The 12,762-nt window shown below is 47.7% G+C and overlaps 1 protein-coding gene across 2 annotated transcripts in view; it reads right to left on the bottom strand.

The window, feature by feature from the left end:
* The window catches only part of Sll (adenosine 3'-phospho 5'-phosphosulfate transporter 1), a 15,974-nt gene extending 3,212 nt beyond the window's left edge, over window positions 1-12,762 (bottom strand). Inside the window, exons 1-4 of one of the 2 annotated variants that reach the window (XM_077681609.1) lie at window positions 12,325-12,762; window positions 9,095-9,181; window positions 2,449-2,609; window positions 856-1,146 (exon numbers count right to left, since the gene is read on the bottom strand). In XM_077681609.1, coding sequence (XP_077537735.1) covers window positions 856-1,146; window positions 2,449-2,609; window positions 9,095-9,181; window positions 12,325-12,505 — 720 coding nt within the window. In that variant the 5' untranslated portion in view covers window positions 12,506-12,762. The remainder of the gene's footprint in view (window positions 1-855; window positions 1,147-2,448; window positions 2,610-9,094; window positions 9,182-12,324) is intronic. The other variant, XM_077681610.1, reaches the window with a different exon arrangement.

Below are 12,762 nucleotides of genomic sequence, written 5' to 3'. Positions count from 1 at the left end.
AAACTGAGGGACGGCATGGCTGCACCAACCATGCAATATTGTGCGAGAGCAGCACAGCCAATCCCCCACTGCGAGTGCACGCCACTCTGTAGAAATGTATCACTCTGCTAGAAAAGCAGCAGCAACTTTTTGGTATACGCTGGTGCGGAACGTTTCATTTCGACGTCTTGCAGCTTGACAAGGATGGAGTGCCTCTTCCAATGGGTAGTGGTTCCCAATGCTGAACTTCCAGGCACCGTGTTAGGCCTAATGTTCAATGCTTAGGCCTCGTGTTTGGCATCCTTCAAGTTGAGCCTTACGACCTGCCGAGCAACATCATTCCAGGTTGTGCGGCATGAACAGAGGGCGACACCCTTGTCCATAACACAGGTTTCGTACTTGTAGCCTTATCTTGCCTCGGCCGAAAAACATTTGAAGAAAACTATTGTGTCATTCTGAAGTATTGACCATGTATTTTGACCTCACCGTTTTTTGCGACAAGTTTGAGTCCGCAGTTTTGAGAGGTAACCAGTTCAAGTTGAACTCGGTGTTACAGACAAGGGTGTTGCGCACTGTACCAGCTTATGGCTATAGGCTGCAGAGCGTGACATTAGGCCTAACATTGGCCGTGGCATGCCTGCATAACGCCCTCCACCTCCTGTACGTCAGCCATTAGCGGAAGTGAGTCATAAGCCGGAAAGTACGGCAGTCTCCACAAATTTCCCACAACACCGACAAAGGCAGGGCAATAGTGCTTTTGCACCAAAACGCACCCTGGCAGCTCGCATTTACAAAGAGGAGCAAAGGAGGCAGCACATGTCGCCCGTCGCGAGAGGCATGCATGCAGTGGAGCGGGACGGGGGCCAAGGGGGGTACCTGCGTGGGGAAGGCGACGAACTTGAGGGCCTCGTACTGGCACCAGCTGCTCATGATGTTGGAGAAGGAGCAGTAGGAGTACTTGTAGACGGGGGCCACGTGCCGGGGCTGCTGGCTGAACAGCAGGTACAGGCCGCTCAGGGAGAACGCCAGCACCCGGTTGACGAAGACCAGGAACTGCGAGTCCCCGAAGCGCTGGCCCCCGTCCTCCAGCGGGGACGAGGGCATCACCGTGTAGTACCGCTGCGTCATTATCTTCTCCTGCAGCACGCCCCACGTCAGGTACGACACCTGCACCACAGGGGGGGATCAGGGGAGGGGGAGCACGATTGGGAAGCCAGGTACTTTCTTCTCCAATTCCGACACAGTGTTTATTCTTTCAACCACACGATCAAACTGTTAGTTTTCATGGAGTGCGCACCATGTCCAATGTGTGACGGCCACAGATTGCAGCAGCTTTGCAAGGAGCCAAAAGAAGCGACAAGCGACCGTCAAGCTGCCATCCTGTTTATTGAAAGGTAATGCGAGCAAGAGCACAGGCGTAACATGCCCATACAAACGAAGACATCTCTGTTTATATAGTTCTATTACGGGCAATGCTGTTATTTCCATTTTTTGTGCTCTTGTTTCTCCACTGTACACAGCTCCCTTTCCTCTCCTTTCTTCTGTGCACCACGTTGAGGGAATCATGCTGTTTATGGGCACTTATCCAAATAATAAATAAAAAGCTCAGACGGTGCCACGCAGTAAGTCACCGAGTCTCTTAAGCAGACATAAGTGCTGCAGTACACTTGGTGCCATCCGGTGGCTGTTTATCGCACACCAAACACAAACTTGCCGAAACAAGCTTTCATTCAAAAATAAATGATTGGTTAGCTCAAAAATATATTACGAAAGTTTGAATTTCTTTACCCCTTCTCCCTCAGACTTTTTCACAATATGACGCCGGGTCTCGCAAACTGAAAGCTAGAAAGCTATGCAATGCTGCCACCTAGGAGAATATGTGGAGAGTACCGCGCAATCTACCAGTGTGTGAACACTGAAACCAGCCCCTAGACAGTGTGCTGGCGATCTTGGGCTTTCACTGCTATACACATGCATGTACCGTCCTAGTAGGGAGGGGCAACAGCTCTCCCATTCACCCCTGTAAATCATTTGGCCCAGAACTAAGCTGGAGCAGGATGTACAGCCTGCAGTGGCAAGGCAGCCTGTGTGGTCGCGCTTGCCAGCCGCAGCCAGTCTTCTCAAGGACTTCAGTTCAAGAAAATACCCAGATACATTCATTTTAGGCTCTTTAGCTTAGCTTAGGCTCTTTCCGACAAAGCCCTTGCACAAGCTCTGCCAATCTCTTTTCGCCACTCGGAATTTGTAACCTTACAAAAATCATAGTGTGTACAGATGTACTACAAGGACAGAGGCTATGCTAATTCCTGCACTATTGGCACTGTAAGCACTGTGCTAACTGCGTACTCGTGCCAAGGGCAGCGCGATAGCATTCTCAGCATCGCAAGTGTACCAATTCAGCAGCTCCCACCACTCAGCACGGCCCCCATTGGGCTTTCTTTCTTGCTTCATTCGGGGCCCCCTGATTACCTGCAGGCCGAGGAAGCAGTAGGCGAGCACGAAGGCCTCGGAGAGGAGGGAGCGGGCGGGCCGGGGCGACTCGGTGCGGCCGCCCAGCTCCAGGCTGGGCTTGCTGCTCTCCTGCTCGTGGCCCAGCACCAGCAGGCGCAGCACTCGGCTCACGGGCCCAACTGCACCACCGTCATCGGCAAAGCACAAGGGAGAGAGGAGCCTTTAACAACCTGGTTACCACGTGTGTCTACGGCGATACCGTAACAGAGAGACTAGGCTGCCTGTGTTGGTCCACACCAGTAACAGAGGGTGGAATCGCGAAGGAGGGAAACAGGGCTTCACAGGCTGGATGACAAAATGTCAGGTGTGGGACAGGGTGCTTAAGGTTCACAGCCGGCAAGTCTTCTTCCCTGGTTTCGCCTGCCATAGCCTACGTGCATGATTCGCACTCACTGACAAAGCAGCAGGCACTTGTTGCGGCTCCCCCAGGGTTGCAGGCGCCGCTGTTTTGCCCGCAGCAGCTGCCACCAGTGCCCCCATGCCTCAGTGACCTTGCGACGTGCAGTGGGTCTACAGCCAGTATCTCTCTCTTTGGCACAAGTTGTTTCCAAATTCCACTTCTCACCCCCTCAGCAACATTCAAGGATAATTCCCAAGAATGCCACCGCACCTAGTGTGCTATCTTGGAATTCCCAAACAATGCAGCCAGCTTTTATGTGAAAAAGAGATGCTCACAAACAAAAAAACTGACATCGGCGAAAAATTCCCATTGGCAGCAACACATTATGTAGCTTCAAAGAACACACTGTGCCTCAAAATTAAAAACACTAGATCGCAAAGAAATACGGACACCATCCCGCCCTGCTAAAGTGGATGCCCAGCGCAGCTGTCGTAAACCACTACACGTGCTGATGGGAGAGGGCATAAGATGTTCCCCACTGCCTCAGTGGGCTTGTCGCTTGCACTCTGCTTCGCTGGCAGGAAATGCTGGGTCCTGCCCGGGTTCGCTGTTTACGACACAGCATTTTCCAACCAACAAGAAGCTGACGGCCTCGCTGTAGAAAGACCTCATTTGTGAAATACACTACCCTCCTATTCTTTTCTTTTCACCCTTTCGTTTTTCAATGCCTGTGCAGAATGATCCTGCATGTGTTTGTGTAAGTTCAGGGCTTACCACAGTGACCCACACCTCTAAGGACTTGTCAAGTGTTACAGCCAAAAAGCATGCACAACTTTTTATCAAGGTACGGGGACAGGGGCAAATAAGGAGTTTTAGTTTCCCGGACAATTCGTCAAATATCGCTCAGTGATCACATCAAAAAGCCAAATGCCCAGGCCTGCTTCTTGGTTCCATTGTAAACGGCCAGTAGAAGAGTGCCTGTGCCAAGACTGCCAAGATAGTGTGCATGGTGAACAGTATTCTGTTCTAAGAACATTGTACAGTAAAAGAAACCCAAGCCTTAAAAAAAAAGTAGCATTGCTGGCCCAAACCAGGCTATTCAATCCAAAGCCTGCGATTTTAGCCTTGGGCTACTAAGGCTGAATAAAAGTTTTTTTTATTGCGCCATTTCGCCACAGGCCATCAAAGGAACGGAAGGATAAAAAAAAAAGTGAAGTGACAGGGGAAAGTGGCTTCACACACTATAGAACTCTGTATAGGCCGGTCTCAGCAAGAAAGTTCAACAGCTGCTGGTAGAGAGGACCATGCGTCCACCGATGAGCATGTGCCGGGTTTGGGCTGCTTGGAGTCCTGGACATGTCCCCAGGAGGTGGTCTTCAGACATTCGCTCAAAACAACTGGAGTGTCAAAGCAAACTAGAGCCCTCAATCCGAAATGTGTCAAGATTGCCTTAAGAGATGACAATGACAGTGGCAAGAATTGCAAAGCACCAGGAGCCTCAAATCGTGCCCCTTACATGAGGATCCTGTGAGGGTAGTGAGGGTCCCGGCACACACAAGAAAACCCTCAGAAACGCCCTCGTTCCTAAGGGGGTGTGAGGTTACGCACGGCATGATAGGAGTTCTGAAGCATCCAATGCCTCGAAAGTAGCAGGTTAAAAGGTATTGAAGGATGCAATGTACAGCAAGAAGTTGCTTTCTTGCATTGTTGCAAGCCAAACTGTCAACTAAAATTTGAACAATTAAAAACCATTTTCTGCACTCCTCACAAGCTGGTTGTAGTGTCCTGTTTAAAAGATAGGTGTGGAACACTTTCAGGGCCTGGCTCGTCGTCGTAGCTCATCCAGAGGCCACACATATCCAGCCACCGTTGCAATAATGCAGCATCACATACCCAAACGGAGGCTTCACAAAAATCGCCACTGCCCCTTGTCGGCATCAAACCTGGGCGTCTCGTGTTACAAAGCCGATGCCAATCCCACTGCACCACGCAGGCACACAACGCTCACACGCAAACTGTTGGGGGCGGCCTCTGTGCTGCGCCGTTGCCACAGCGGTTGCCATTGCTGGGCCGCAAAGAAGTACACTCACGGGCAAATGAAACGCGAGCACGGAAATATGAACCACCGCACACAAATAACTCCATTTCTTTCCATGCAAGTCAAGATGACGCAAGGCTTAGCTAAAAAACAAAACAGGGAAATTGGTCCCTGCTGCGACGGCTCGGTGGCTGAGGCATTGTGCTGCTGAGCACAAGGACATGGGGGTTTGATTCCCGGCCGCGGGGGCCGCTTTTCTGATGGAGGCGAAAAGCAAAAACGCCCGTGGGTACGAGATTTCGGCGCACGTTAAAGATCCCCAGGTGGTCAAAATTAATCCGGAGCCCTCCACTACGGCGCGCCTCATCGCCTGCGTTGCATCGGCGCGTTAAACCCTACAATCAATCAATCACTCAAGTTGGGGAATGTGGCTTTCCAAATACACATACCAATATTGCACCATTATTGGACCTCAATGAACGGTACTTTTGAATTTTGCATGTTCCGGTTCATATTTTCGTGTTCACATTCCATTTGTCTATGACTGTACACAATATAAAATAAGGAAGAAACCATAAATTAACGTACCAATAACCCCAAATTGTGTATGTGTGTATGACAGCTGCATCTTACCGGTACTCACCTACGGGGCAGAAACCTGGAGGCTCACTAAGAGGGTTCAACTTAAATTGAGAACGACTCAGCGGGCAATGGAGCGGAAAATGATAGGTGTAACATTAAGGGACAAGAAGAGAGCGGAGTGGGTCAGGGAGCAAACTGGTGTTAAAGACATATTAGTAGAAATTAAGAAGAAGAAACGGACGTGGGAGAGCATGCAATGCGAAGGCAAGATAACCGTTGGTCATTAAGGGTAATAGAGTGGATCCCTAGAGAAGGCAAGCGTTGCAGGGGGCGGCAGAAAGTTAGATGGGCAGATGAGATCAAGAAGTTTGCGGGGATAAATTGGTCACAGTTGGCACAGGACCGAGATAATTGGAGAATATTGGGAGAGGCCTTTGCCCTGCAGTGGGCGTAGATAGGCTGGTGATGATGATGATGATGAACCCCAAATTAATGAAACTCTATCCAGTGCCTACGGGCCATTTCAGGGGCTGCAGCACCCTCTCTTAACTACGTGTGGTACCAATTCTACGCTGATGCTGAGACTGGTCAAGAGAGGATGCCACAGCCACTGCTCTGCACTTCACAGCTTCCACATAGAGTAGAACTGCTTCAATTGTTTTACATTGTGTCTAACTAAGGGGAATCTCATAACGTGCAGTTTGCTGCCTGTCTGTGTGTCCAAGGTTTTCGGCGAGACACCTACACTACCAAACAGTGTGGCCACAGTGGCATTCTGGCCAGCCATTTTGCTGCCCACAAGAAGGCCGCTGTCAGCAGAGGCCCAGTACTGCTCCCCATCGCAGCTGGACACAGCTGCAGTACGAGAGCTCGGGACCCGCAGTGTCGCCACGCGTGTTCGCACAAAGTACCTTGTGCAGGGTGTCCAAACTACTACCCATCGACCAACCACCCCACATCTGCTCGTGTGTGTAACAAGCTCATTGGCCAACACCAAATTGAATAGAAACTTCATTCGGCATTGGTGTTACGAATGCCAGGGGCACGGACAACAGCCCCAAGGATTTGGCTAGGTGGGCCTGTGCCCCGTGGCACACACACACACAAAATAGAAAAAGTGCGTAAAGTACAAGAATATTTTACATGGATACACAAGGTCCTCTTAGAAGTTATTCAGCAATCTTACAGCAACAGTTTTGTTATGAATAGGGTACAGAAAACAATGGTCACTGGTAAGCACAATGGGATGGTCACAAAAGAACAGTACAACGCAACACATACCAGTAATGATTATGCATCATCCCATATATCTTTATTTTCTTCTTTTAGCACAGCAAGAATGACAAGGCACGAAAATTTCCTAACCAGATGAATTAAGCAGCCTACAACAATAACAGTTTTGATCGTATCACATTTTTTCTCTCGTCACCATGATTGGAGCACTCCCACCAACCTCCAACATTATGATGCCTGGCCAAAGGCAAACCCGCAACTCTTCTGAGGGGGCGGGGTCAGCTTGTTCGGATTACTGGTGAGGCCAGTGGTTTCCAACTCTCTAACTGACCCCCCCATCCTTTCTCTCGCTGTATCCTCCACATGTTGCATGTGGTGTGGAACACTTTGAGCAAACGTGTTCGATATTTCCCAGGTTACACTTGAGAAGGGACGATGCGCAGAACGGTGTGGTGTACGGCGTCACAGCCTGGCAATAGACCAGTGTGCTCTCGTAAGCACCATAGCCAACGCTGCTGGACACTGGTTATAGCAAACCTGAGGGCGTATGTCAACACAAGTGCTGCCTTGTCCTTTGTCTGTAGTGCTTGTCCTGTCACCTTTCATGTGTGTCCTCTTAGTACTAAGATCGTGTCCTGAGGTACCCACCAAATCGCTAAGCAACACATTCTTCTAGTAAAGTTTCTCTAGTGTGGAAGAGGGCACAATAAATTAGAGGTATGCGAATATTCAAAACTTTCATATATCGCAGCGATCAATGCTATGTTCACCTCAGCTTAGAATCAACGAGCATCATTTAAAAGCCTCGGATATTTTTTTTAAGAATTCAAAGGTTGGAAACTACAGAAAGGTTGTTTCCGTTCTGTAAATACTAGTTACATGGAATCTGGTTACATAGAATCATGCCTAGTTGAAACTTAGGAATGCCCCACTAAAAACATGCGAAAATGTGCTCTTTTTTTACGAGTTTTAGCTAGTTGGGAAGTGCACGTAATGCACTTGAAGAGCCTGCGAACCGAGTAGTAAAACATGCGTCGGCTTCCTCTGCTAGCGGCGACAGGCTTTCCCCACCATGCACAGGTGACTGGCGGCTGAGGGGAACCGCTTTGGGGGAGCGCCTCTGATCCCTTCGCATTGCGCCCCCCTTATCGCAAATTGATAATGCCCTCTCAGGACGCCCCATTAAACGCACTCGGGGTAAAAAAGCCTAACTGCGTACTCACAGAGTCTCCGGTTCCGTGATTTTTTTTTCTTGTAAGCCTTTAATGTTCCTGCTTTTATAAGTGATGAAGTCCTATATTTCACACTCCTAGACAACGAGATAATGATTTCTTGACAAGATGACATCGACACCGCAGAACTAGCAATGTTTGCTGCCTATGCAACTTTCGTTATCACGCAACTTTGGACTCAACACTTTACACGTTTATATTGCTAAACCAATAATTATGATTAAGATCCTTGTGCGTGCATGTGGGACATTCATGGCGCAAGTGTTTTTTGTATATATATAAAAGAACTGTTAAAAATGGGAAATGTTCGCACCCGCGGTAAAGTGCAAAGCAGAGAAATTGGGAGTGTTTAAATTTGAGCCTAATTTTCTTTTGTTGCCCCATACAAAGAGTTTTCTCCCTAGAACTAACATGAACGTTCATGAAACTGCCTTTTACGTCTTTTTTAAAGGAGACGTGTGTAAACTGCAGTTTTTTGGGATATATCAAGTAATTGCCTTGTGGTTGAAGTCAACACATGAGATGACATCTGCCCCCGTATAAAATATATCATAAATATAACTAAAAGCAACAGAATAGCCTCAGTATATTTGTTTTATGCCACAGAAAAAAATTGCAAACCCTTTTATGCAAGCCTTCGATTTCCCTTCGGGCTGCAGCTACTGAAGCACTCGTAAGATATTGCAGGTTTTTTTTTTATTGTAAGCCGCTAAATATTTGCTTATACTCAAAAAAACTCGCAGCTGTTCAAACAAAACCATTATTCACTTTATATTTGCTTTGAAATCAAAAATCACTATTTGCACACCCCCTACAACCATTACACAATATGAAATTAGGGTGTAAATATGCAGCCTATAAACGTTAATCATGGCACACTAAAAATGTTAATATAATTGCAAAGAACATCACAGTTAGCCAAAATGCCCAGGCGTGGTTGTTTGACACAATTTTCTTGTTATGTGGCCACTAACGACCGAGGGTATATCTGATGCAGTATCATAATTACAACAATGCCAAACTTATTGAGACCTTTTTCTCCCACATATTTCGTAACTTATTCATCTTTTAGAAATAGGGTGTGAGAAAGCACAATGCAAAACCTTAACTTCACAGCAAGTGGTTTTACAATCCCAGCTTTCAGAAATACCAATAAGTATGTTGAATCATAGGACTTACTCAGAAGAGTGTTGATTGCGCTTTGCAGCTTTGATGGTGATTTAAAATCCACTCTCCCCCCGCGAGAATTCCATGAGCCATGTTTGCCTATGAGACATTTCAGAAACGGTGTTATTTCTTTTATTCAGGCGTGATTAGTGCAGCATTACAAAGTTCAGACTGCACTGGTGCAACCAGGAATCATGTCTGATTGGAATTTGGTCAAAAAGTTTTTTTTTTTTTTTTAAGAACCTAGGATATAAAGAAGTAGAATACTTTGACTAACTAACTAGACAGCATTATAAAATGTGGCATGATAAAAGACATTACTTGCTTTTCTCGGTGCAGAACCTGGCATGGTAGCAAAGAGTGAAACGTCTTAGGCCACTCATCGTAGCAGCCTATAATAGCGACTCGCATTTCCAGTAGCAGTGGCAGCTAGGGCCGTAAGTGTTTGAGGCTTTGCCTAACGATCCCAACGTGCTTGGGTTGAGGGACACTAGCTGGTTGTAACTGAAGGAGAAGATAGGATGACCCTCGTAGTGCGACATTTCTGTCACTAAAGAAAACTGATTGCTTATCATGCAAGTGGGGCCAGGCCATATGACAGGAACAGCGTTAATATGTGGCGTGGAACTGACCTTAATTATGCAAGTCAACTATTTCACCCAAAAATGATTAGGACTATTTGTTCGGCATGTTTAGAGAACAAACGGTTGCATCCTGGCTAGTCTTTGGCTCGTGTGATTGAAGCAACTTGTTTTATGCATTTATGAGGCGTGACAGTGTCCAACTTATTTTCAGATTTGTGTGCGCGAATGCATGCACAGGCTCCTGTACTGTGGCACAGGCAGACAGACAGAATAGAACGTTTGCCCGCGTGCAGGCTTGCGAAGGCTCATCTTCATATTTCAACAACTTCCTGGGGGAAGCGTGAACCGGCTCATTTTTTATTTGAAGATGCCGTTGAGTAGTTTGGACCATCAAGTGTTTATTTGTTACCTGATTCAGTACCTGAACACATTCAACATTTATTTTACATAATACGTACAAGTACTCCAGTACTGAACACAGTTTAGAACATATTGTACCCGTGAAAGCCACTGCATTTCACGGGTAGTTTCAACTACATTGATAAAATCAACTTATTGTTTCATTTCCTTGGAAACCAATTCTGCTCTTGCAGGCAGGCTGAGGGACTCCTGTAAGGCGCTCGGTTCGTGCAAATGTTTCAGAAAGTTCCCCTGGAAATAACCTGCTGGAGCGCAGACACCTCAATGCTGAGAGCACCACACTCTGATGTCGGTGCTTCGGCTTATGTGGTTCACTGAGAAGTACCATAAGCAGTGCATTCAATTGGCATTTGCATGAAGGGGCTTTGATGCTGTGGCTCAGGGTCGCAAAACCCGGAATCGCACGCAAACACGGGATCATTCCTGTAACTTGACAAGAACTCTGGGCACTTCCAGAGCTTCCCAAGTGAGTTAGGTGAATGAGTGACATGAGTGATGTCTGGTGGAGTGGGTGAGTGAATAAGCGATGCAAGTGAATGAGTGATTCAGAGGGAATAAGTTACTTGAGCGAATGAGTAATGCAAGTGAATGATGAGTGGTGGATGAGTGATGCAAGTTAATTTTTTCGTTTCTGCTTGTTCAGTGTTCACTATTCAAAAAAGTGTCTCCGATTTGGATGGTCAACTCGGACAATACTAACGCAAGCCTGCAGTACATATCTTGTGAGAAATAGCTTTTTTCTTTTCTTCCAATGTCATAGAATGTTTCTAATCTCAAGATTTCACCTGCACGCAGGAGTTTCAATCAGAGTGTGTTGTGACTAATTAGTTTCTTGCACTGAACACACCATAATTGTGTTTGAACACACCGGAACTAGAGCTGGGCTATGATGCATGTTGTACCGGAACCCAAAGAGGAGCTGCCCCAGGAACACAGCACATAAATTCTGTTGGCAGCCCCACGTTAATGACTATAACCTTGTCAGTTTCACTGCCCATATAATACAATGTGTATGCACGAAATGGCCTCTTAAAAATGATTGCGATTTGGCACGTCATTCTGTTTGGTTACAATCACGACTAGTCAGCACTTCGGTGATTTTACCCACACTGTGCAAACGTAATTGCCCATGAGGAAAACACTGCAAATAGTTTTATCCTTTGATAGCTTATCAAAAAAACCCATCGTCATGTTTGGCAACTTAGTGCTGACTCCGTGCAAAATGTCAGGTGTCCCGGAAAGGCACGTCAATCCTTTGAGTGCAGCTTGCCTAAATTAGCTGCCTGAAATTTCTTTAACGCCATTCTAGTTTGACTTTTACTGCAGGGAACAATAACTGGCTAAGTTCGCACCTTTTTTGCAGGCTGCAAAAAATAATGACTCTCCAAACAAAAAAAAAGCGGGGGAGGGGGGGATTACCTGTGCGAAAACTCTCTCTGCGCTTCCACGTAAATACGGTAGAATCGCTGACAACTTGGTATCAATAGAAAAAGGAGGGGAGCCCTCTTTACACGTTGTTCAACCCACGCCACGTCCGTGTACCATTCAAAGCAAACGTCTGCGTCGCACACACGATTTCTTTTTTTAACGTTTTGTCGGCCAGCCAGCGAGCTCTTTTTTTTGCACAAGTAGCATTGTAGAGCTCGCACCACCCATCGCTACGTCACGACGGCCCTCGCGCGACGGACATGCCGGCACAGAAGCAGCAGCTGTCACTTTCGCGAACGCCACGCGCGCACACGCGAGGCTGGAAAACCACGCTTGCGCCGCAAACGAAAGCAAACGGTAGTCGTAAATTAGTGCTTGAATAATCAAAATAAAAAACCTCACCCGTACAACCGGCCCTTAAATGCCTTTCGGCAAATCGAAATAAATAACCCGTGAGGCAATTACTCGCAAACGGTTGATTTACAAGAACAGCTCGATGCGTCGACACTGGCGCTTCGCTCGTGGTGAATGCCGTGCAATCATAACGAGCTGGAAAGAAAGTTGCAGGTGTCGAACGACGTCGTCGCATGCACGGCTATCGAGTTTTACTGCCGCAGCCTTTTATGGCACAGCCTAGGGGAAAACGGGGCAATGAAAGTGGGCGCTGCGCTGGTCACCTCCCTCGCAACCGTGACCACTAGAGCGTGGAAAAAAAGAAAACACAGTTTCCAAGGAACCGCCAGCTTTTTTTCTCAGCGCGGAAACCGGCGGCACCGTTCATACCAAGGCCTCCGGCGGTCAATCACTCACCCTGGTTTTCCAAGCACTTCGTCCTCCGCACGTAGCATATGAGCAGGGCGCCGGGGCCGATGATGGTCGCGTAGCCGAGCAAATTCACGAGAAGACGCAGTAGCCAGTTGCTGTCGTCGGCCCAGTAACTGGCAGAGGCGACGACCGTCGTGGACGGCACCTCGACGGAGACGAAACCCATGAGTGCGACTGCTTGGTCTGGAGCCCTAGGAAACTGTGAATATAGCCGGTGCTGCAAATACCTCGGGGGCCAGCATCATGCCAGCTGCTAGAGGCGCCTTGTACCCATTATATGTTCCCCGTTTAAGGACAGTTTCTGTGCAAGGACTCGATCGGCGCGAAACTAGGAAATGAATCGCGCCAGCTGCGGCTGCGCTCGCTACGCGCACACAACACGGTCGGCCGCTCACTGGCTGCGGCTGCGTAGACTGAATGGCT

Source organism: Haemaphysalis longicornis, unplaced genomic scaffold (assembly GCF_048455015.1).
Source record: "Haemaphysalis longicornis isolate Haplotype H1 unplaced genomic scaffold, Haemaphysalis longicornis Haplotype H1 scaffold_8, whole genome shotgun sequence".
Classification (NCBI taxonomy): domain Eukaryota; kingdom Metazoa; phylum Arthropoda; class Arachnida; order Ixodida; family Ixodidae; genus Haemaphysalis; species Haemaphysalis longicornis.
This window is presented reverse-complemented; position numbering and strand designations above follow the sequence as displayed.